This window comes from Takifugu rubripes, chromosome 2, assembly GCF_901000725.2.
Source record: "Takifugu rubripes chromosome 2, fTakRub1.2, whole genome shotgun sequence".
Taxonomy (NCBI): domain Eukaryota; kingdom Metazoa; phylum Chordata; class Actinopteri; order Tetraodontiformes; family Tetraodontidae; genus Takifugu; species Takifugu rubripes.
The window spans coordinates 15,380,893-15,404,856 of record NC_042286.1 but is presented as its reverse complement, the minus strand read 5'-3'; the positions used below and the strand labels follow the sequence as shown (position 1 = coordinate 15,404,856).

The window sequence follows — 23,964 nt, the reverse complement described above, 5'->3', positions numbered from 1 at the left end:
ATTTTCATGACCAGAATCTCCCGGTAGAGCCGGGCCGGAGGGAGTCCGGATCCATCTGTGCTCTTCACAGATGGCGTTATCTTACTGCTCCTTCGGGCCCGAGGCCCTGGATCGGAAATGGAAAAAGGTGGCCTGCCCACTCCAGGTCCAGGGAGAGGTCCTGCTCCAAGTGGAGGAGTTTAAGTATCTCTGCGTCTTGTTCATGAGTGAGGAAGGAAGGTTTGAGATCTACAGACGGATGGGTCTGTCTGACCCTCACCCTAACCCTTAGAGTGGGGGGGTGGAATCGGAGTGGAGCTCCGTGTTGAGAGGGGCCGGCGGTGGTGGTTCTGCCGTCTGCATTTAAACTGGGACAAGGAAGCAATTCCGATGAGATGCCAAAGTCCGATTCTGAGCATGGCTGGTTTAAGCCGTGCACGTGAAGGCGCTGTTTTCTACGCTGTCGTTCAAGAGCGCACATTTGCATCATGGTATTTTCCCTTGGTGTAAACTGAACAAGCCATCTTCTCATTGAGAGGAGATCTGCCTGCTGCTACTGTGTCACACATGTTTCTTAGAAAGGACACGTGGCGGGTCCAGAGGGAGGCGGCGCTGAGGCCGGGGCCACAACAGCAGTAAAGCAGGACAGACATGCTGGAAAAGTAACCCGCCAATTCATTCTTGCTTCATTTGTGATGTTTGTGGTGGGACTGTGCGCTGATCCACACGCTGACATGGATGCAGCGCCACTCTTGATTGGAACAGTCAGATTATTATATAACGCTGGAATCACCAGCACCTGCGAAGCTAATGGGACGCTCCTTTCTGGGCTTTGGGTGTGATGTCTTTGTGCTGGTTATGCCAAAAGAATGAATATTTGTGTTAGAACCCTAACCCTTGTGCTAAAATGATGGCACTGAGTAGGTGATTATCAGAGTCTGGCAGATATGACCTGAGTTTCTGCTCTAAAACGATCATTTCCATCTAAGTAACTAGCTGAACAGGAGGTCCACCCTCTTGCTTCTGGGCTACATGGAACCTTTCACACCACTTGTGAATTCACGCATTTTTGGACTCAATCAGTAACGACCTAACAAATCATGCTAACACTCACGTAATGTTGCAATTAGGGCTGTGGTAAACCTGTTGAGAGGCATGTGCATAAGATTACATGATGGAGAGGCTTAATCCAGTGGATCGCTGGTACTGTATGTTCACCATCAACGATGATATTGTGTCCCTCCAATCACAGCCCTAGTTGGAAATAGTGGACGGTGTAACATGCAGAGTGGCGGTAGCAAAGGAAACGTGCATGTGTATCTTCTCATGTCCTTCACCTCTGACCTCTCACAGGCCAACCACAGCATCGACTTTGACACTGGCTCCGCGCTGGTCCTGACCATCGAGAGCACGCTGATCACCGCCTGCTCCTCTGAATCTCTGGTGAGCAAAGGCCACTTCAAGAACTTCTGCATTCGCTTCGCCGAAGGTTTTGAAACGTCGTGGGATGACTGGAAACCTGAAGTCCGAGGGGATCTAGTCATGAACGCTTGTGAGTGCCTGTACTTTGGATCGCTGCCTCACTCATTCAGGAATAGAAAAGCTTTGTGGGAGCATCTGTAGCCCTGAAGCTCTTATCAGTTGAGCTGGTGGTTCTGAATGATTGATCAGCTGTCCTTGTTACCTGTCCAGGTGTTGTCCCTGATGGGACATATGAAGTCTGTTCAAGGACGACTGGGCAACCTTCTGCAGGCAGGTTCTTTTGAGTAACCCTTCATCCATGAGCTGACCTGACCCTGACCCTGACCCTGACCCTAACTCCTGACCCTGACTCTAACCCTAACTCCTAACCCTGACCCTGACCCTGACCCTAACCCTAACCCTAACCCTAACCCTAACTCCTGACCCTAACTCCTGACCCTGACCCTGACCCTAACCCTGACCCTAATCCTGACCCTAATCCTGACCCTAACCCTAATCCTGACCCTAACCCTAACCCTGACCCTAACCCTAACCCTGACCCTGACCCTAACCCTAACCCTGACCCTGACCCTAACTCCTGACCCTGACCCTGACTCTAACCCTAACCCTAACTCCTGACCCTGACCCTGACCCTGACTCTAACCCTAACCCTAACTCCTAACCCTGACCCTGACCCTAACCCTGACCCTGACCCTAACCCTAACCCTAACTCCTGACCCTGACCCTGACTCTAACCCTAACCCTAACTCCTAACCCTGACCCTGACCCTGACTCTAACCCTAACCCTAACTCCTAACCCTGACCCTGACCCTGACTCTAACCCTAACCCTAACTCCTAACCCTAACTCCTAACCCTGACCCTGACCCTAACCCTGACCCTGACTCTAACCCTAACCCTAACTCCTAACCCTGACCCTGACCCTGACCCTAACCCTGACCCTGACCCTGACTCTAACCCTAACCCTAACTCCTAACCCTGACCCTGACCCTGACCCTAACCCTGACCCTGACCCTAACCCTGACCCTGACCCTAACCCTAACTCCTGACCCTGACCCTGACTCTAACCCTAACCCTAACTCCTGACCCTGACCCTGACTCTAACCCTAACTCCTAACCCTGACCCTAACCCTGACCCTGACCCTAACCCTGACCCTAACTCCTGACCCTGACCCTGACTCTAACCCTAACCCTAACTCCTGACCCTGACTCTAACCCTAACCCTAACTCCTAACCCTGACCCTAACCCTGACCCTGACCCTAACCCTGACCCTAACTCCTGACCCTGACTCTAACCCTAACCCTAACTCCTAACCCTAACCCTGACCCTGACTCTAACCCTAACCCTAACTCCTAACCCTGACCCTAACCCTGACCCTGACCCTGACCCTAACCCTGACCCTAACCCTGACCCTGACCCTGACCCTAACCCTGACCCTGACCCTAACCCTGACCCTAACCCTGACCCTGACCCTGACCCTAACCCTGACCCTGACCCTAACCCTAACCCTAACCCTAACCCTGACCCTGACCCTAACCCTAACCCTGACCCTGATCCTAACCCTGACCCTGACCCTGACCCTAACCCTGACCCTGACCCTAACCCTAACCCTGACCCTGACCCTAACCCTAACCCTGACCCTGACCCTAACCCTGACCCTGACCCTGACCCTAACCCTTTTGTCTTCTCCCTACTGGGTTCCTGCTCCAAACCAAACCCAGAGAGCAGTAGTGCCGGTACCTGGACTCTCAATGTGCTCTGGAAAATGTGTGGAATCGACGTCCATATGGATCCCAACATCGGGAAGAGACTCAATGCACTGGGCACCACGCTGACCTCGCTGACGGGCGAGGAGGACATCGACGACATCGCGGACCTGAACTCCGTCAACATGGCCGACCTCTCGGATGAGGACGAACCCGACACCATGTCACCCACCGTCCATATGGTCAGTCACCTTCAACTTCTCTTTCTAGTTTCACAACACCTTTAAATCTATATCAGTGTGAGCTTTTTCACAAGATTTCATTGGTCATATTCATGCCGAGTCAGCATTTTGGGAATCATCTTCCATGTTGCTCAGTGAGATGATGGACACCACCTTCGTCTTTATGATGCACATGCAGCAGCAGGAGGATGTGGGACAGCATAAAGCTTTCAGTGTTTCTAGCCTGAGCTGGGCTGGAGCAGAGCTGCACCGTGGCGCTCTAGCCTGAGCTGGGCTGGAGCAGAGCTGCACCGTGGCGCTCTAGCCTGAGCTGGGCTGGAGCAGAGCTGCACCGTGGCGCTCTAGCGTGAGCTGGGCTGGAGCAGAGCTGCATCGTGGCGCTCTAGCGTGAGCTGGGCTGGAGCAGAGCTGCATCGTGGCGCTCTAGCGTGAGCTGGGCTGGAGCAGAGCTGCACCGTGGCGCTCTAGCCTGAGCTGGGCTGGAGCAGAGCTGCACCGTGGCGCTCTAGCCTGAGCTGGGCTGGAGCAGACGTGCACCGTGGCGCTCTAGCCTGAGCTGGGCTGGAGCAGAGCTGCACCACGGCGCTCTAGCCTGAGCTGGGCTGGAGCAGAGCTGCACCGTGGCGCTCTAGCCTGAGCTGGGCTGGAGCAGACGTGCACCGTGGCGCTCTAGCCTGAGCTGGGCTGGAGCAGAGCTGCACCACGGCGCTCTAGCGTGAGCTGGGCTGGAGCAGACGTGCACCGTGGCGCTCTAGCCTGAGCTGGGCTGGAGCAGAGCTGCACCGTGGCGCTCTAGCCTGAGCTGGGCTGGAGCAGACGTGCACCGTGGCGCTCTAGCCTGAGCTGGGCTGGAGCAGACGTGCACCGTGGCGCTCTAGGCCTGAGCTGGGCTGGAGCAGAGCTGCACCGTGGCGCTCTAGCCTGAGCTGGGCTGGAGCAGAGCTGCACCGTGGCGCTCTAGCCTGAGCTGGGCTGGAGCAGAGCTGCACCGTGGCGCTCTAGCGTGAGCTGGGCTGGAGCAGAGCTGCATCGTGGCGCTCTAGCGTGAGCTGGGCTGGAGCAGAGCTGCATCGTGGCGCTCTAGCGTGAGCTGGGCTGGAGCAGAGCTGCATCGTGGCGCTCTAGCGTGAGCTGGGCTGGAGCAGAGCTGCACCGTGGCGCTCTAGCCTGAGCTGGGCTGGAGCAGAGCTGCACCGTGGCGCTCTAGCCTGAGCTGGGCTGGAGCAGACGTGCACCGTGGCGCTCTAGCCTGAGCTGGGCTGGAGCAGAGCTGCACCGTGGCGCTCTAGCCTGAGCTGGGCTGGAGCAGACGTGCACCGTGGCGCTCTAGCCTGAGCTGGGCTGGAGCAGAGCTGCACCGTGGCGCTCTAGCCTGAGCTGGGCTGGAGCAGAGCTGCACCGTGGCGCTCTAGCGTGAGCTGGGCTGGAGCAGAGCTGCATCGTGGCGCTCTAGCGTGAGCTGGGCTGGAGCAGAGCTGCATCGTGGCGCTCTAGCGTGAGCTGGGCTGGAGCAGAGCTGCATCGTGGCGCTCTAGCGTGAGCTGGGCTGGAGCAGAGCTGCACCGTGGCGCTCTAGCCTGAGCTGGGCTGGAGCAGAGCTGCACCGTGGCGCTCTAGCCTGAGCTGGGCTGGAGCAGACGTGCACCGTGGCGCTCTAGCCTGAGCTGGGCTGGAGCAGAGGTGCACCACGGCGCTCTAGCCTGAGCTGGGCTGGAGCAGAGCTGCACCGTGGCGCTCTAGCCTGAGCTGGGCTGGAGCAGACGTGCACCGTGGCGCTCTAGCCTGAGCTGGGCTGGAGCAGAGCTGCACCACGGCGCTCTAGCGTGAGCTGGGCTGGAGCAGACGTGCACCGTGGCGCTCTAGCCTGAGCTGGGCTGGAGCAGAGCTGCACCGTGGCGCTCTAGCCTGAGCTGGGCTGGAGCAGACGTGCACCGTGGCGCTCTAGCCTGAGCTGGGCTGGAGCAGACGTGCACCGTGGCGCTCTAGCCTGAGCTGGGCTGGAGCAGAGCTGCACCGTGGCGCTCTAGCCTGAGCTGGGCTGGAGCAGACGTGCACCACGGCGCTCTAGCCTGAGCTGGGCTGGAGCAGAGCTGCATCGTGGCGCTCTAGCGTGAGCTGGGCTGGAGCAGACGTGCACCATGGCGCTCTAGCCTGAGCTGGGCTGGAGCAGACGTGCACCGTGGCGCTCTAGCCTGAGCTGGGCTGGAGCAGAGCTGCACCGTGGCGCTCTAGCCTGAGCTGGGCTGGAGCAGACGTGCACCACGGCGCTCTAGCCTGAGCTGGGCTGGAGCAGAGCTGCATCGTGGCGCTCTAGCGTGAGCTGGGCTGGAGCAGACGTGCACCGTGGCGCTCTAGCCTGAGCTGGGCTGGAGCAGAGCTGCACCGTGGCGCTCTAGCCTGAGCTGGGCTGGTGCAGAGCTGCACCGTGGCGCTCTAGCCTGAGCTGGGCTGGAGCAGACGTGCACCGTGGCGCTCTAGCCTGAGCTGGCTGGAGCAGAGCTGCACCGTGGCGCTCTAGCCTGAGCTGGGCTGGAGCAGACGTGCACCGTGGCGCTCTAGCCTGAGCTGGGCTGGAGCAGAGCTGCACCGTGGCGCTCTAGCCTGAGCTGGGCTGGTGCAGAGCTGCACCGTGGCGCTCTAGCCTGAGCTGGGCTGGAGCAGAGCTGCACCGTGGCGCTCTAGCCTGAGCTGGGCTGGTGCAGAGCTGCACCGTGGCGCTCTAGCCTGAGCTGGGCTGGAGCAGAGCTGCACCGTGGCGCTCTAGCCTGAGCTGGGCTGGAGCAGAGCTGCACCGTGGCGCTCTAGCCTGAGCTGGGCTGGAGCAGACGTGCACCACGGCGCTCTAGCCTGAGCTGGGCTGGAGCAGACGTGCACCACGGCGCTCTAGCCCCCTTCATCCATGAGCTGACCTGACCCTGACCCTGACAAAGGGTGGAGTCTTTCTAAATCACTCCGATTTGATCTATATAGCTCTTTACAAAAGCAAGGTGAGTAGAGGTGAGCCAGGCCGGGGTCACTATAACAACTATAAAATTAAAGTGGAAAAAAAGCGTTAAAAGGAATCTTACAAGAAAATATCAATAAAAGAACAAAGACGGGCCATTAATGGCTTTATTCATTAATATATAACAATAAATCTAAAAGTCTGAATGAATTCTGAAGTAAAGTGGAGGGCTGGTGTGATGCGCTCGTGTCTGGAGGTGTTTGTCCAACGCCCAGCAGCAGCGTTCAGTACCAGCTGGACAAGAGAGGCTGAGGCCCGGCCCGGTACGGCGGCCTGGCTGAGGCCTGGCTGAGGCCCGGCTGAGGCCCGGTACGGCGGCCTGGCTGAGGCCCGGCTGAGGCCCGGCTGAGGCCCGGTACGGCGGCCTGGCTGAGGCCCGGCTGAGGCCCGGCTGAGGCCCGGTACGGCGGCCTGGCTGAGGCCCGGCTGAGGCCCGGTACGGCGGCCTGGCTGAGGCCCGGCTGAGGCCCGGTACGGCGGCCTGGCTGAGGCCCGGCTGAGGCCCGGTACAGGCCCCTCACAGGCTCCGGCCCAAAGAAAAAAGGCCTGATTTTACGTTATCGGAGCTGGTGGAAGCTCGTGTTTACAACGGCGCTGATCCGCTGGGATCAGAGTTCTCCGGTTTTCGGCAGCGGGCCGGAGCGCTACAGTCTGGTCCTGCAGCATTCATTCCTGTGTCCCTGCCATTGTTTCCAGAGTCCAGAGACCAAGTTCAGCCCTCGGCTGACCCTAAAGAAGCGTCTGGTCCAGCACATCCTGGGCCTGAGCCCCAGGCCCCAGAGTGTGTCTGTCCCGGCGGACTCCTCTCAGGGTGCACCCCCTGGCCTCCCAGCAGGCAGCGCCAGAGCCCAGAGACCCCTCTCCTGGGCTTGTGTATGTAGCCACCCACAGGGATACTAAAGTGGTTTTCCGTCTTGTTCATTGATCAGATCAGCAGCTCTCAGGTGAAGGAGGCAGAGCTGAACATGCTGAGCAACGCTTTTTATGCTGGGCCAATCCTCTCTTCCTTGCTAACCCTAATCACAACTCTTTTCATTAACAGCTTCTCATTAACAATCATTTGTGGTTTTAATCAGCACTTTTGTTCTCTTATTTCTTCAGTTTGATGTTTGATTGCTTCCACTGAACAGGAGGCCCTGGACCCCAGACGCCAGGCGGGGAACCAAGTGATGGATGCTCGTGGGAGAAAGCTGAGCAAGAGGGTGGTGGACATCAGAGAGCTGAATGAACAGGCCAAAGTCATTGATGACCTCAAGTAAGCTTCTGGCCTGGTTCTGGATGATAACGGTTGTGGGGAAAGTCTTCTCTGTAGAACTGTGTCTTCATCAAACCACTTCTGGACCCAAAGGAAACTGGGAGCCAGCGAAGGCACCATCAACCAGGAGATTCAGCGCTATCAGCAGCTGGAATCTGTGGCCGTCAACGACATCAGGAGGGACGTCCGGAAGAAACTGCGGCGCTCCAGCATGAGAGTCAGTGCTCCTTTTATCGAAGCTTTTCCATAGTAGCAGCCCTGAGAAGGAACCAGGAATTGATCTGCCTTGTGTTTGACCTCCTGACAACTGTCCCCAATTCTGGGGGATTCTTGAAAGGTTGTGGGAGTTTGGAGCTGTGGCTGCAGGTCCAACCTTTCTAGTTGGACCTCTAGGTTCATTTCAAGCACCTGCAGCTGGATACTGCTAAAGCCCACATGGATTGTGGAAGATAAAGAAGCTTGCAGAGAGTTGGAACAACAACTGGAATCGTTGTTGACCAGCAGAACCTGGGTCTTTACCAGGTTCTGGGCTCAGGAGCCAGACATGCTGGACAGCATTCGGTAAACTGAGCAGCAGATGTTGCGTTCCATCAAACATAAGGACTTTAGAGGACTCAGTGGGAAGAACGTGGACACCATAAACACTTTGGTTGGTGCCGGAGGGGTTGAAGAGTTTACTCGTGTGTCCTTTATTCAGAACTCTTTTTCACCTCCACGGGGGCTCAGTTAGGAGCCACCGATCTGATCGATCAGGACCCAAACGTTCCACAGGAACTGGCTGATGTAGAGGAGGCAGGTATGGAGGCGATAAGGATATTCTTGTGAGCTATTAAGGTTTGACAAGTGAAACCAAGTCAGCCAACACCAGAAACATCTTTTATTGGGGAGGATGGTCCAGCAGCATATTTATATCGAATATTCCCTCGTTACCTCCTAATATTCACGTGACAGCCGGCGTTTGTCTGTCCGTTTGACAGCCAAATAGGTTTTGAATGGATTTTAACGTCCTTTTCAGCAAATGTGGTTAAAATCGTTCAAATGAGCCACTTGAAGAGCCTGTTTAACAGCTGATGTTCTGGAGTCCACAGTGAAATTTGAGCTTCCAAAAATCAAAGACCAGGAGCTTTGATGGTAAAGCCGAGTTCTCCCAGTGCTTCTGTCCTTGTTTATATATGTGTTTGATATGTTGTCATGCAAAGACATTGATTATGTATTGATTATGTATTGATCCAGGCTGCCTCTCTGAAAGATAAGTGGGGCCTCGGCTACAAACCAAGCTACAGCCGTTCCAAGAGCATCTCGGCAGCAGCCGGACGACCTCCTCTGAAGAGGGTGGACAGACAGAGGTACGGCATGACACACGCTTCCCAAACATCCCGCTTCCTGCTGACATGATTCTGGAAACCACACTGTTAGGAGCCCTTTGTGACGTATTTACTGTTGGAATAAGCTAAGCTGCATTATGTTCAGCAGCTATAATGAAAGCCAATGAAATGTCTTTTTTTGTGGTAACTGAAACTTTTTCTCATGGAATCTTACTGTGCTCCCAGTTCCAGGATCGGAGATGTCGAGGATTTTCCAGACGTACGCATCGATGCGGCCTCGCCTGGACCTCGGGTCACCTTTAACATCCAAGACACGGTAGAATAAAGACCTCCTTCTGCTCTCATATGCTACTGCTTTTCATTTGCTAGAGTTTTTTCTAGATAAATCAGCGTTTTAAGTGATAACAGTGAAAGTATTTGTGTTTTCTGCACCTTCCATTTCCAGGTGTTAGTTAGTGTTTGTTCTGCCTGTGGCACAAAAATGATCACATGAATTAGCAACGTGAGGCCGTGCCACCCTGGAATGGAGCACAAGATCTTTTTATTCAATTTAAGGCAGCCTTATGTTTAATGATCCATTTGTCCAATTGAAGATCAGTAATCAGGGCCTGGGAAGTGCTGTCACAGCTGTCGGTCCGGGAGAGGTCTTCAAGGTATTTGGTTCTGAGACTCAGAGAAACATGAGCCACACCTCTTCTCTCTTCTCTTCTCTGGTTTGATCAACACTGGCAACACTGATGATCCTGCAGAGTCAAAACAGGAGAGCATGTCCAAGCACACGCGTGCACCATTCTGCAGGAGCTCTCGTGCACGTGCACCAAGCTCCTTCTGTTCTGAGGCTGCATAATTAGAACCCCAATTGGCCCTGGTCACCCTGAGAAGAGCCCCAAACTCGGCTGCTCTTTGTAAACTCCTGTTTTGACTGCAGCTTTTCTTCGCTGTATTTGCTGCTTCTCAAGGACTTTGCCTGGATGCTGAGCACAGCCCCCCTAAAGGAGCATCTGCGGTCTTCAAGCCATAAATCATTCAAACCAGAGTGACTGTAAATCTTTTCATACTGTAGAAACAGGTTTAATTAGGCAAGTATGTCGGACCAGAACCCCCTTTCATCTGTTTCAGATCATTCTTTACAGTTTTGCAACAGCCTGGTGAGTCTTTAAAACTGGTTTTTGTCTAAAAAAAAAAAAGCAGCTTTCCTTATTTTAGACACTTTAAAGAAGGGATGTAAATTCCAGTCCCGCACAGCTGGCGAGGCTTCCGTCTGCGTTGAGGCTCCGCAGCAGTCAGGCGCGGCTCTTAGCTCTCTCCATATTGTTCACAGTTGGAAGTTTCTGACCCCTGTCGCTATGGATACGAGCCTTGGGCTTTTAACACTGTCATTTTCAGAAGAGCGTGCTTCCTCTTTGGTGACGAGGCGCTGCGTTGTCCTCTTTCATCCTAGGCTCTTTGATTCTCCCTCTCATGCATGACCGACTGCCTTCTCTTCCGACCCTTTTGGGCCACCAGCACTCCTGTCAACAGAACACTGTCTTGACATTTGTCCAGTTGTGTGAATGTTTCTTCTCTGTCATGCTCCAAAGTTCCCCGAGGAGACAGAGGTGGACCTGTTGTCGATCACCACTGATGATCCATCCCATCTCCACCATCACTACCATCCTCATACTCCATCTGTTCTTGAGGGCCAGCCAACAGCTCTCAGTGCCCCTGTCACCCCTGCTGTCTTCTCACCTGAACCTCCCTTCCAGCACGATGATCTTCGGCGTGACGACCTGTCCTCTTCCTCTTCTGAAGACTCTGAGAAGGAAGATGAGTTTGAACGTCAGCGACCATCCAGCTACAGACGGCCGTTGTGAGTCTGCGTTTTGCTCTGTTGGCCAGCGAGGGTTAGCGTTAGCTGCAGTAGCTGCAGCAGTAGTTCAGGAAACCTTCTCACCTTGATGAAGCCTTGGTTGGAACACAATATTTGACAGCCTGAGGTTCTCCCCCACCTGTCATCTTGAAGAGCATTTTGCTAAAAGCGCAGTTGTAGCTTAATGTCTCCTTTGCTAACAAGGCTTTTTATATGCTAAATAAATGTGGATTGCACATTTTCTCCTCAGCCAAGCATCCCATAAGAAGTCCTCTGGGTTTTCTGCTGTCAGTCAGCTGTTCAGCGAACGCTGGCCGAGCATCCCTGCAAGCCGTGGCTTCAGTGGCCCACCGACCGAAAGAAACATCGACTTTGAGTTGGACATCCGTGTGGAGATCGACAGCGGGAAGTGCGTCCTCCACCCCACCACTCAGCAAGTGGAGCACGAGGACGTTTCCCTGCGGAGGTATATTGGCACAACTATTGGAGACAGAGCGGAAGGCGTGAGCTTGAGCTCCTAACCCGTTCTGAATATAGTGGTCTTAACGTTTACAATGGAATGCTTCATGATTCATTTCTCCACATGGACACATAAAACCTTCTACATCAAGCTTCTGAAGGGAGGAAAGTGCCTTCAGCCCTTACTGTGACAACGTTGCTCTTCTCTGTGGGTCCACAGGAGCTGTGAGCGCAGCCTCAGGAGTCTCGACCAGGAGTCTCCTCCCAAGAAGAAGAAACTGCAGCCCTCCTGCACCTCCACCACCCATCTGCTAGCTGGCAAGAAATGCCCCTCCTCTCTGCAGACCAAGTCCAACGACATGGAGACAACCGTTTTCTACATTCCAGGAGTGGACGTAAAGGTGAGCATCTCCCTCGGCAACCCAAGCGTCCACGCGTGAATGTCCACGTGATTGATTTGCATTTCTTCCATCCCGCAGTTACACTACAACTCCAAGACCCTGAAGAACAGAGTCCCCAACACGTCGCGTGGATCCTCCCTCCCTCGCCCTCTCTCCAAAGAGTCCAAGCTGTATGGTATGAAAGATAGCAGTCCTCCCGTCCCTCCCAGTGCTGCCCAAAGCAAGACTAACTCGCTCCTCCCCCCCCCGCCCCCACCTATTCCATCAGGTACTCAGCATTCCCTCATGTTTACTTGCATGATGCATGTGATGTGCTCCTGAAGTGTGTAGTGGCTTCACAGATGTGTGGCCCTTCATTAGGATCCATGATTAGCAGCTCCGTTAGGGACGCGATTTCATCTTTGCTGTGTGTGTGCAGCCAAAGGTAAAGGAAGTGGAGGAGTAAAGACAGCAAAGCTCTACGCCTGGGTGGCTCTTCAGACGCTGCCAGAGGAAATGGTCATTAGTCCCTGTCTCCTGGACTTCCTGGAGAAAGCACTGGAGACCATCCCGATCACGCCAGTGGAACGGAATTACAACGGTGTGTTTGAGACGTCTCAACGGCGGCGTTCTGTGGCAGCATCTTCTCTGGTCTTGATACGTTTCTGCTGTGTCTCCACCTCAGCAGTGGCTTCCCATGAGGACGACATGGGACAGTTTGATGCGGAGCAGCTCGAGGAATCCACCACTTCTCTCGTGTCCTCCTCAACATCAGCCTACTCCTCCTTTCCTGTAGATGTGGTGGTCTACGTCAGAGTTCAGGTACTCAGCACAATTACCTAACCCAGATGTACGGGATGGATATTATTATATTAAAGCCGGCCAACTGTAGGTGCACTTTCAGGTTTGCTCTGTTTGTTCAGCCCTCCCAGATCCGCTTCAGCTGCCTGCCCATGTCCAGGGTGGAGTGTATGCTGAAGCTTCCTCTTTGGACCTGGTCTTCTCTTCTAACCGCGGAGAACGGGAGAACCCTGCTGGAGCCCAGCCGAATGATGGGCCTCACCCAGCATCTTCTACTCCACCAGGGCAACACGTTCCAAAGACACTCCCCAGTAAAGGTTAGGGTTAGGGTTAGGGTTAGAGGGTTAGGGTTAGGGTTAGAGGGTTAGGGTTAGAGGGTTAGGGTGGGGTTAGGGTTAGAGGGTTAGGGTTAGAGGGTTAGGGTTAGAGGGTTAGGGTGGGGTTAGGGTTAGGGTTAGGGTTAGAGGGTTAGGGTTAGAGGGTTAGGGTTAGAGGGTTAGGGTGGGGTTAGGGTTAGAGGGTTAGGGTTAGAGGGTTAGGGTTAGGGTTAGAGGGTTAGGGTGGGGTTAGGGTTAGGGGGTTAGAGGGTTAGGGGGTTAGGGTTAGAGGGTTAGGGTTAGAGGGTTAGGGTTAGAGGGTTAGGGGGTTAGGGTTAGAGGGTTAGGGTTAGGGTTAGAGGGTTAGGGTTAGAGGGTTAGGGGGTTAGAGGGTTAGGGGGTTAGGGGGTTAGAGGGTTAGGGGGTTAGGGTTAGAGGGTTAGGGTTAGGGTTAGAGGGTTAGGGTTAGAGGGTTAGGGGGGTTAGGGTTAGAGGGTTAGGGTTAGAGGGTTAGGGTCAGGGTTAGAGGGTCAGGGTTAGGGTTAGAGGGTTAGGGTCAGGGTTAGAGGGTCAGAGGGTCAGGGTTAGAGGGTTAGGGGTTAGGGTTAGAGGGTTAGGGTTAGAGGGTTAGGGTTAGGGTCAGGGTAGAGGGTCAGGGTTAGAGGGTTAGGGTTAGGAAATGCCTTGTGCCATGTGAAAATGCCAACTGTGCATCCGTGCTGCTGTGCTCCCTGAGTAAACTTGTTTGTTTCCGGTTGATCTCACCCTTTTGTTCCTTTTATTATTATTATATTATATTAAGCTTCTGTATTATTATTTTGTTATTAATATTACCGCTGTCTTCGTGCCCTTTCATGCATGTTGGAGCTTGATTTAGGTGTTTAGTTTGGCTGTCCAGTCCACATACTGCTTCCCTTCATCATTCCCAGTCCCACCTGACTCCTCTGCTTCCTTCCAGCCTCCCCCCTGCTGGGGAGCCCCCTCGGCAGGAGCCGCCACAGCAGCAGCCAGTCGGACCTGTCGGGCCCTCCTGGGGCCTCCTCGGGCCTCAGCTTCACAGCCTGCATGTCCGACTTTTCCCTCTATGTTTTCCACCCGTACGGTGCTGGAAAACAGAAGTCTGCAGTCACGGGCCTCCCTCCAGGTTCTGGGCCGTTAGGTATGGAAAGGGGAAAGCAAACGCTGCTAATGTGGGTCCAGGGTAAATAAGCGGGGCAGTTTTGTCATGTTAGCAAGTATTTAAGTGGGTACGAGGACAAAGGCCTCAACACTGTCTATCAGTAGAGGCTGGCAGGGAGCAGCAAGATTCACTGTGGTCCTGACCATCTCTCCTCTTCTTCAACAAGCAGTGGACGAGGAACCGTCTTCAGTCACAGGCAGGAAAGATTCTCTGAGCATCAACCTGGAGTTTGTGAAAGTCAGCTTGTCCAGGATGAGACGCAGCGGTGGCCCCACATTCACTGAGATTTTTATTCCTGCCAAAGGTGGAAAGATAGACACCACCCTGATCAATATCTCAGGTACAGGAGGAGAGTGGCGTTTTCTCCCCGGGGTAGACTGTGAGCCAGTTGCTCCTGTTGTAGACCAGAGAAGGAGCTCTGTTCAGGAGCGCACACGAACAACGGGCTTCTTCTTCTCCCCTCAGCTGTGTGCGACATCGGCTCGGCTTCTTTCAAATATGACATGAGACGACTGAGCGAGATCCTGGCCTTCCCCGGGCCTGGTACCCGCCGGAGCATCGCCAGGCGCCTGTTCCTGGGAGACCAGACCATCAACCTACCAGGTGCTGCGCTGAAAAGGCCTCCTCTTTAGACCGCTTTGAGTTGGATTAACGGTTACAAGGGAATCAGTACAAACCCTAACCTTTTGAAGGATTTGGACAAGTTCAGGCAGCAGTAAAACATCTAAACATCTAAACATCTATGGTATTATCGATCTGACACGTATACATCTATGATAGTATCGATCTGACACGTATACATCTATGATAGTATCGATCTGACACGTATACATCTATGATATTATTGATCTAACAATAATTTGGGTTGAGGGCCAAACTTGAAGAACAATCTTTTTTATTAGTTATTGATTTATGCTGCTTTGAATGCTGCATTTTTCTCGGTGCAAAATATTTATAATAATAATATTTTTTAAAGCTGCTCATTTTTCTTTATTTATTTGAAAGGGTCTAATTTCATAAAACGCATGATTTGGGTTAGAAAAAGCCAGAATGAGCGACATTGCCATGATGCACACAACAGCTACACAACAGCCACACAACAGCCACACAACAGCCACACAACAGCCACACAACAGCCACACAACAGCCACACAAACGAGGACGTGTGGACTAATCAGCTCACCACGACGCTGATCACAATGTTGATCCCTAACCCTAACCTAACCCTGACCCTAACCCTAACCTAACCTAACCCTGACCCTAACCTAACCTAACCTAACCTAACCCTGACCCTAACCCTAACCCTAACCTAACCCTGACCCTAACCTAACCTAACCTAACCTAACCTAACCTAACCCTAACCTAACCTAACCTAACCTAACCCTGACCCTAACCCTAACCCTAACCTAACCCTAACCCCTAGTCCCAGTTCAAAAGCCTGTTTATGTAAAGGTGCCCAAGGTTCCTATCAGAACCGTCCAACAGGTTCTGGCACTCTGAGTGGCCTGGGACCCACGAGTGAGGCAATAGTTGATCCAAGAATCACTGAATGCAAGTGGATGTTTGGGGATCGGCTTCATGTTCTGGCTCTGACCGTCATCCCGGCACTTCCTGCCCTTCACTCTCACCCTGATCTTCCCACAGCCTCGGGTCCGGCCACCCCAGACTCTGCAGAAAACCTCACCCAGCACCTGTCCCCCGAGTCCACCCGCAAAGCCTACTGGAGGACCTGGGACGGCAGCACGGGCACACAGCACATGCCCCAGTCCCCTAATGTCTTCTCAGAGCACCTGACAGGAAGCAGCATGTCCCCGAGCAGCCTGGCTCACCTCAAGTCTCCAGCACCTGGACGCAGCAGGAGCGTCTCGGACTCCTCTGCTCCCAGGAGAGGTAAAAATATGGGTCCATATTTATCAAAGCAGCATAAAATGAACCCTGGGAAACCGTCCTCGTAGTTTCATCTCACGCTTCAAGCTCAGGTGAGATGTGGATCTTTGCTCGTGGTTGGATATCAGACCAGGAAGTCCCAAAGTTCTGAACAAGTGGGCTCGGCTGGGGCTGGAGCTCAACATCTCCCCCTGTTGGCCTTCCAGAGACATGCGTCTGCATATCACCCCCCCACACACACACCACACTCACACACACACACACACACACACACACTCACACACACACATCATTGTCTGTTTCTCATCCTTCCATCTCCAACAGGGAGGATTCTGACTCTGCGTCTTTCAAAGATCTTCATGATTCAACCGTTGTTATATTGATCAGTGGTGGGGTGGGGTGGGGGGGGGGGGGTGAGCTGCTTTTCCTTTTACTGTTGGAAAAAGTGTTCAATCAAAAGTTTCAAATGCTGAACTGACCTTCAGTCCACACTGATCTTCATGGGCCTCCTCCTCTAGATTCTGTCACTAAGACCTCAACTCCCTCCGCCAGTAAGAATGGAAAGACATCCGGCCAGCAGGGGGCCCCGTGGGAGACTCTGGTGGTGTTTGCCATCAACCTGAAGCAGCTCACCGTCCAAATGAACATGAGCAACGTCATGGGGAACAATACGTGAGTGCCCCCGTCCATCCCCATCAGGTCATGTGAAGAAGCAGTTAGGAGGCTTCAGTTTGGGCCAAAGCTGATTTATCTGGAACGGTCCTGGTCCGTCAGCTCGTGAGTCCTCCCCAGTGGGACTGTTATTCGCCCTCCTTCCATTGTAGATGATCTTGTTACACTCTTTAAATGATGGATGTTGGGAGCTGAGCTACTCGCATCGCCTTTTTCTAGAAAGTCATTTTAAAATGGTGAACTTTGCATCACGGAGAGAATAAAGTTAGCAGAGATGATGGAGTGCTCCAGCAAAGCACATCAGCTTTTGGTCACTAGCGGTGAGGTTCCTGCTATTTCTTCACATGCCTTGTTCTTCAGTGGTATTTCTTCCCTCCCTGCTGGAGCTCTCGGAGCCGTTGCTACTGGTGACACATAACATGCACACGTGTGGCTCTTTACTGGTGGCTGACCCCTTTACTGGGGCCACATTTTGTCCTGCTGATGGTAAATGGCCATTCGTGGGCACCAAAGCTGTAGCGCTAACCCTGACCCTGTATCGCTAACCCTGACCCTGTATCGCTAACCCTGACCCTGTATCGCTAACCCTGACCCTGTATCGCTAACCCTGACCCTGTATCGCTAACCCTGACCCTGTAGCGCTAACCCTGACCCTGTATCGCTAACCCTGACCCTGTAGCGCTAACCCTGACCCTGTATCGCTAACGCTGACCCTGTATCGCTAACCCTGACCCTGTATCGCTAACCCTGACCCTGTAGCGCTATCGCTGACCCTGTATCGCTAACCCTGACCCTGTATCGCTAACCCTGACCCTGTATCGCTAACCCTGACCCTGTATCGCTAACCCTGACCCTGTAGCGCTATCGCTGACCCTGTATCGCTAACCCTGACCCTGTATCGCTAACCCTGACCCTGTATCGCTTATCAAGAGTTTTGCATGAATCCCCTTTCTGCTTCCGTCGCCTTCGCTGAGCACAGCTAGCGGAACCGTCGTGGCAGATGGTCCAGTGCACAGGTCTTAGTCTGGAGGTGTAATACTCGCCGCCTGCCACACACAGTGCGTCATTCGGGGCTTCTCAGTGTCCCAGAACTTCGGCTCGGTGCTTCTTCTCTTTGGTAGAGGCAGCCTTCGGAATCGCAGGTAAACACTCGTCCAGGCTGCCTCTCCATAGTTGACCCGATTAGCTGCCTCTGCCTTTGGCTTCAGCCCGGTTTCAGCTCGCACTCCTCTTTGCCCACCTGCGTTTCTTCCTGGGAGACTGAGGGAGCCGCTGATGGTTCTTGGAGAGCTCTCCTGCTTTATTCAGCAGCTTCACTCCAGCTTTCCTCCCCCTGCAGCTGGACCACCAGCGGCCTCAAGAGTCAGGGCCGACTGTCTGTGGGAAGCAACCGCGACCGAGAGATCAGCATGTCCGTCGGCCTCGGCCGCTCCAAGCTGGACTCCAAGGGCGGGGTGGTGGGGGGCAACATAGACGTCAACACTTTGGAGATGGTCTGTGAGTACAACTGCTTTAGGGTTCCTGAGTGATGGGCCGAGCTCTCGCGTGCAGCACACGTCTGGAGCTGGAGCTTCTTCTTCTTCTGTTTTACAGCCCACATCTCTGAACACCCCAATCAACAGCCGAGCCACAAGATCCAGATCACCATGGGCTCTACGGAGGCCCGTGTGGACTACATGGGCTCCAGCATTCTCATGGGAGTTTTCAGCAATGCCGACCTTCAGCTGCAGGACGAATGGAAGGTCAACCTGTGCACGCTGGACACCAGCCTCTCAGAGAAAAGGTGAGCAGAAGCTGAGCTCCGCTCCATCTGCTCTGTCCTGCTGCTCTCCCAGTGTCCTCACCTTTCCCGTCTCGTTCGCCCTCTCTGCTCCCAGTGAGATCTTTGTCCACGGGGACTTGCAGTGGGATGTTTTCCAGGTCATCATTTCACGCTCCACCACGCCAGACCTCATCAAGATCGGCATGAAGCTGCAGGAGTTTTTCACGCAGCAGTTCGACACCAGCAAGCGGGCTCTGTCCACCTGGGGTCCCGGTCCGTACCTGCCTCCTAAAACCCCCGTCACCAGCGCCGAGAAAGGAGCTGCAGAACTTTGTAAGCCAGAGCCTTTCTGTCCTGCTTCAGCTGTCCCTCCCTCCGGAGGAGAGGGCTTCCCCCAGTGAGGGCTTCGTCCAGCCCATGTCGGTGTGAGATGTTTCAGGTCGACTCAGACGTGTGACCCTCTCTGTCACGCAGACATGGATGCGGCCCATCACCGCCACTGGCCCGGGGTGCTGAAGGTAATCGCCGGCTGCCACATCTCGCTCTTCCAGATGCCCCTGCCCGAGGACGCCGTGCAGTTGGGCGGCTCCATGAGCCTGCACGGCAACCACATGACGCTGGCCTGCTTCCATGGGCCCAACTTTCGCTCCAAATCCTGGGCTTTGTTCCACCTGGAAGAGCCCAACATTGCCTTCTGGACAGAGGCACAGAAGATCTTGGAGGACGGTGAGGAATAAGCTTCTAATTTTGGGAATCCCAGCATTATTCCAGGGGCAGTAATAGAGAGCTTTCTCCTTCTGTCACTTCAGGCTCCACAGATGATTCGACCTACATCGTTCAGACACTAGATTTCCATCTGGGTCACAACACCATGGTGACCAAACCCTGCGGAGCACTTGAAAGCCCAATGGCCACCATAACCAAAATAACCCGGCGGCGACATGAAAACCCGCCCCACGGAGTGGCAACAGTCAAGGAGTGGTTCGGTTACGTCACCGCCATGAGGAATGAAGGTAACTGGTTTTGGAGTGAAACCACCGCTTGATCAGGGTCAGAAGGACGGTGCCACCAGGAGACACTCTGCTAGAAATGTGAGCTCCATCCAGCTGCTGTCTGTGGAGGACGTCAGACAGATGTCAGGGTGCAGATGTTTCCAAACTACAGTAGTTGTACTCAACTGAAGGAAAAGCATTAGCAGCGTTAGCATTCTGCTGGGCACTTCTGGAGGGTCGGCCGCTGTGCACGGACATCGTGCGCTCCAGAGCTGTCTGCCAGCACGTCAGCTCAGCACGTGGCTTCGCTCACATACGCACCTTCTCTCTCCCTTCAGAGCTGAACTTGCTCAGGAACGTAGAGGCCATCAACCAGGAGAGCGGAGCCGCCGCCAAAAGCTCCAGCCTGCTGAGCAGCTTCCGCAGCTCCTCCAGCTACAACCACGAAACGGAGACCATCTTTGCTCTTCCCAGAATGCAGCTGGACTTTAAATCCATCCACGTGCAGGACCCCGATGAGCCGTCTCTGACAGGTGGGCTGCATGTGGGCGGAACCTCCATCTTTGTTACCACTAAGTTCAACTGGGACCAGTTCTTCAAAGCCCATGTTTATGTCCCGTTTCCCGAGCTAAAGCAGCGCTGCTGCCTCTGTTCCAGGCGCCAGCAGCAAGCCCATCGTGGAGTGCAGCGTGGTGACCGAGTTCACCGACCACATCTGCGTCACCATGGATGCCGAGCTCATCATGTTCCTTCATGACCTGGTGTCCGCCTACCTGAAGGAGAAGGAAAAAGGTCTGGTCTTCACGCCTTCTCATTCACTAGGCTCATTGCTAGGGCGGCCTGTTGTGGACAGGGTAACCTCGGGTTAGGGTTAGGGTCAGGGTCAGGGTTAGGGTCAGGGTCAGGGTCAGGGTTAGGGTTAGGGTCAGGGTTAGGATTAGGGGGTTAGGGTCTGGGTCAGGGTTAGGGTCAGGGTCAGGGTTAGGGTCAGGGTTAGGATTAGGGGGTTAGGGTCAGGGTTAGGGTCTGGGTCAGGGTTAGGGTCAGGGTCAGGGTTAGGGTCAGGGTTAGGATTAGGGGGTTAGGGTCAGGGTTAGGGTCTGGGTCAGGGTTAGGGTCAGGGTTAGGATTAGGGGGTTAGGGTTAGGGTTAGGGTCAGGGTTAGGGTTAGGGTCAGGGTTAGGGTCTGGGTCAGGGTTAGGGTTAGGGTCAGGGTTAGGATTAGGGGGTTAGGGTCAGGGTTAGGGGGGTTAGGGTCAGGGTTAGGGTCAGGGTCAGGGTTAGGGTCAGGGGGTTAGGGTCAGGGTCAGGGTTAGGGGTCAGGGGGTTAGGGTCAGGGTCAGGGTTAGGGTCTGGGGTCAGGGTTAGGGATAGGGGGTTAGGGTCAGGGTCAGGGTTAGGGGGTTAGGGTCAGGGTCAGGGTTAGGGTCTGGGTCAGGGTTAGGGATAGGGTCAGGGTTAGGGTTAGGGTCAGGGTTAGGATTAGGGGGTTAGGGTCAGGGTTAGGGTCTGGGTCAGGGTCAGGGTTAGGGTTAGGGTCAGGGTCAGGGTTAGGGTCAGGGGGTTAGGGTCAGGGTTAGGGTCTGGGTCAGGGTTAGGGATAGGGTCAGGGTTAGGGTTAGGGTCAGGGTTAGGATTAGGGGGGTTAGGGTCTGGGTCAGGGTTAGGGTTAGGGTCAGGGTTAGGATTAGGGGGTTAGGGTTAGGGTCTGGGTCAGGGTTAGGGTTAGGGGGTTAGGGTCAGGGTTAGGGTCTGGGTCAGGGTTAGGGTTAGGGTCAGGGTTAGGATTAGGGGTTAGGGTCAGGGTTAGGGTCTGGGTCAGGGTCAGGGTTAGGGTCAGGGTTAGGATTAGGGGGTTAGGGTCAGGGTTAGGGTCTGGGTCAGGGTTAGGGTTAGGGTCAGGGTTAGGATTAGGGGGTTAGGGTTAGGGTCTGGGTCAGGGTTAGGGTTAGGGGGTTAGGGTCAGGGTTAGGGTCTGGGTCAGGGTTAGGGTTAGGGTCAGGGTTAGGATTAGGGGGTTAGGGTCAGGGTTAGGGGGTTAGGGTCAGGGTTAGGGTCAGGGTGAGGGGGTCAGGGTTAGGATTAGGGGGTCAGGGTTAGGATTAGGGGGTTAGGGTCAGGGTTAGGGGGTCAGGGTTAGGATTAGGGGGTTAGGGTCAGGGTTAGGGGGTTAGGGTTAGAGTTAGAGGGTTAGGGTTAGAGGGTTAGGGTTAGAGGGTTAGAGGGTTAGAGTTAGAGGGTTAGAGGGTTAGGGTTAGAGGGTTAGAGTTAGAGGGTTAGGGGGTTAGGGTTAGAGGGTTAGGGTCAGGGTTAGGGGGTTAGGGTTAGAGGGTTAGGGTCCGGGTTAGGGGGTTAGGGTCAGGGTTAGGGTTAGGGTGGAGGTGCTCTATGTTGCTGAAGGAGGGTGCTGAGATCTCCACTCCTCCTGGTTCGTTAAGCTTGAGCAAGCTGATCTCAGTGGTGCTCAAAGGTGCAGGTGAATGGGTGGGTGGACCAGGGACTGACCTGATGGCTCCTTTTTAACGCCCCCCCCTTGTGTCCTCACCTTTGTGCCCTCAGCCCTTTTCGCCCCGCGCCTGTTTGCCACCCGGCCGGGCCAGAAGAGCCCGACGGCGCAGCGCGACCAAAACTCCTCGGAGAAGGACCAGGAGGAGGGCGTCAACTACACCACGGTGGACTGGAGGGAGTTCATGTGTAACACCTGGCACCTGGAGCCCACCCTCAGGTCAGGGGGGGGAGCTGCTGCAGCTGGGCCTGTTTCTGATGTCATCACACCTGTGCTCAAGTTTGCCCCCCCCCCCTCACCCTCTCCCCCTCTCCCCCTCTCCCCCTCTCCCCTCTCTCCTCTCCCCCTCTCCCCCCCTCTCCCTCCCCCCCCTCTGTCTCCTCTGTCTCCTGTCTCCTCTGTCTCCTGTCTCCTCTGTCTCCTCTGTCTCCTGTCTCCTCTGTCTCCTCTGTCTCCTGTCTCCTCTGTCTCCTGTCTCCTCTGTCTCCTCTGTCTCCTCTGTCTCCCTCTGTCTCCTGTCTCCTCTGTCTCCTCTGTCCTCAGGCTTATCTCCTGGACAGGACGCAAGATTGACCCGGTGGGTGTGGACTACATCCTTCAGAAATTAGGCTTCCATCATGCCAGGACTACAATTCCCAAGTGGCTCCAAAGGGGCGTGATGGATCCTCTGGACAAGGTGCTGTCGGTTCTCATCAAGAAGCTCGGCACAGCCCTGCAGGACGAGAAGGAGAAGAAAGGCCGAGAGAAAAGAAGAGCACTGAATACAGCGTGGTCCCACGGCAGCAGGAACCGGTCCCACGGCAGCAGGAACCGGTCCCACGGCAGCAGGAACCGGTACCACGGCAGCAGGAACCGGTCCCACTGCAGCAGGAACCAGTCCTACGGGTCCCGCGGGTCCCCTGTGAAGCTCAGCTTAGTCTGCCACTGGGGGAAACACCACTATCAGCTCGGACTCAAGCATTTTGCACCGTTTTTATTCCCTGTAAATTTGGAATCCTTAATATTACTTGATTGCTTGGATGGTGGAACCTGCCTCATGTACCTGTTGTTGAATCACTTTACTGAATTCCTTGAATTTTTTAATTTGAATATGTCCTGAGAAAGGATTTCTTAAACCATTGCCTTTCTTTGTTTCCCATGGAACCATGGTAGAGATGCTTGATGTATTTTATAGCCTAGCGAGTTAGGAACTGTTCTGTTGCAGTGTTGATGGGTTATTGATATTTTTTCCTTTTTATGAGAACAAATGAATGGTGGTGGTTCGGGCACATGATCCACTCAGTCAAGACTGAGAAAATGATCAGATTTCATACCCGAGTTCCTTTCTTTATCTTGAATTAAATCCTAAACAATCTGTGATGATCCGATCTGGTATTTGTATCCATGGTGACAATCCTAATAATATTTATGCATTTGAGGAATTCCATCCCCTCTGGAATTTGAGCTGTAGCTGTGAACAGAAGTGGGCTCGACACGCATCCCTGGGGAACGCAGGTGTTCAGCCTCCTGCATGTCTGGAGGAGCTGCTTGATGCTGCTGAGACCGGAGAAAACGTAGAATATTATATCATTCTTTGAAGAGCAGCTTCAAATCTGTCTGCAATAGAATTTACTGACATCAAGGTTTACGGACGGGTGTGTTGCTCTAAGAAACCGCAACCGCTTTGATCCCCAACTGTTTCTCCTGACTCCTAATAATTAGCAGGGATGTAAGTCTAGACCCCCCATCCCAGAAGCCCCTCCGCTGGCTGCTCTCACCTCTTCTGGCGTCATGCTCTTGCTCACCATGCCAAGTTCTTTGGTGAACCCTTCCTGCTGCTCACCAGACCTTTTGAAGCTCTTTGTTTTTTACATCCCACTTGCTTTGCTCCAGTTTCAACATGCGAACACTCCAGCCTGAGTAAACAGCCTGTAAAAGCAGTCGGCCCAAAGCTCCTTAATGGCAGCAGCTTCCTGCCCTGGTGGAGGGAAAAGATGCTTGTTGGGTCTGAGCGCTCACTGAGCAGCTCGTGATGGTTAGGGTTAGGGTTAGAGATTAGGATTAGAGATTAGGGTTAGGGTTAGAGGGTTAGGGTTATAGATTAGGGTTAGGGTTAGGTTAGGGTTAGAGGGTTAGGATTAGAGATTAGGGTTAGGATTAGAGATTAGGGTTAGGGTTATAGATTAGG

The 23,964-nt window shown here is 54.1% G+C and overlaps 1 protein-coding gene across 1 annotated transcript in view; it reads left to right on the top strand.

The window, feature by feature from the left end:
• The window catches only part of LOC101079637 (transmembrane protein KIAA1109 homolog), a 235,245-nt gene that overhangs the window by 42,763 nt on the left and 168,518 nt on the right, over positions 1–23,964 (top strand). The window contains 32 exon segments of the mRNA XM_029827425.1: positions 558–641; positions 1,333–1,531; positions 1,672–1,731; positions 3,182–3,408; positions 7,109–7,285; positions 7,543–7,667; positions 7,761–7,884; positions 8,901–9,013; positions 9,218–9,308; positions 9,586–9,645; positions 10,573–10,841; positions 11,092–11,307; positions 11,521–11,701; positions 11,780–11,969; positions 12,120–12,281; positions 12,366–12,502; positions 12,604–12,664; positions 12,667–12,798; positions 13,757–13,957; positions 14,145–14,318; positions 14,444–14,581; positions 15,623–15,868; positions 16,384–16,537; positions 17,877–18,034; positions 18,131–18,320; positions 18,415–18,632; positions 18,774–19,025; positions 19,109–19,312; positions 19,630–19,824; positions 19,949–20,083; positions 21,851–22,016; positions 22,341–22,672. Of these exon segments, the coding sequence (XP_029683285.1) occupies positions 558–641; positions 1,333–1,531; positions 1,672–1,731; positions 3,182–3,408; positions 7,109–7,285; positions 7,543–7,667; positions 7,761–7,884; positions 8,901–9,013; positions 9,218–9,308; positions 9,586–9,645; positions 10,573–10,841; positions 11,092–11,307; positions 11,521–11,701; positions 11,780–11,969; positions 12,120–12,281; positions 12,366–12,502; positions 12,604–12,664; positions 12,667–12,798; positions 13,757–13,957; positions 14,145–14,318; positions 14,444–14,581; positions 15,623–15,868; positions 16,384–16,537; positions 17,877–18,034; positions 18,131–18,320; positions 18,415–18,632; positions 18,774–19,025; positions 19,109–19,312; positions 19,630–19,824; positions 19,949–20,083; positions 21,851–22,016; positions 22,341–22,672 (5,371 nt within the window).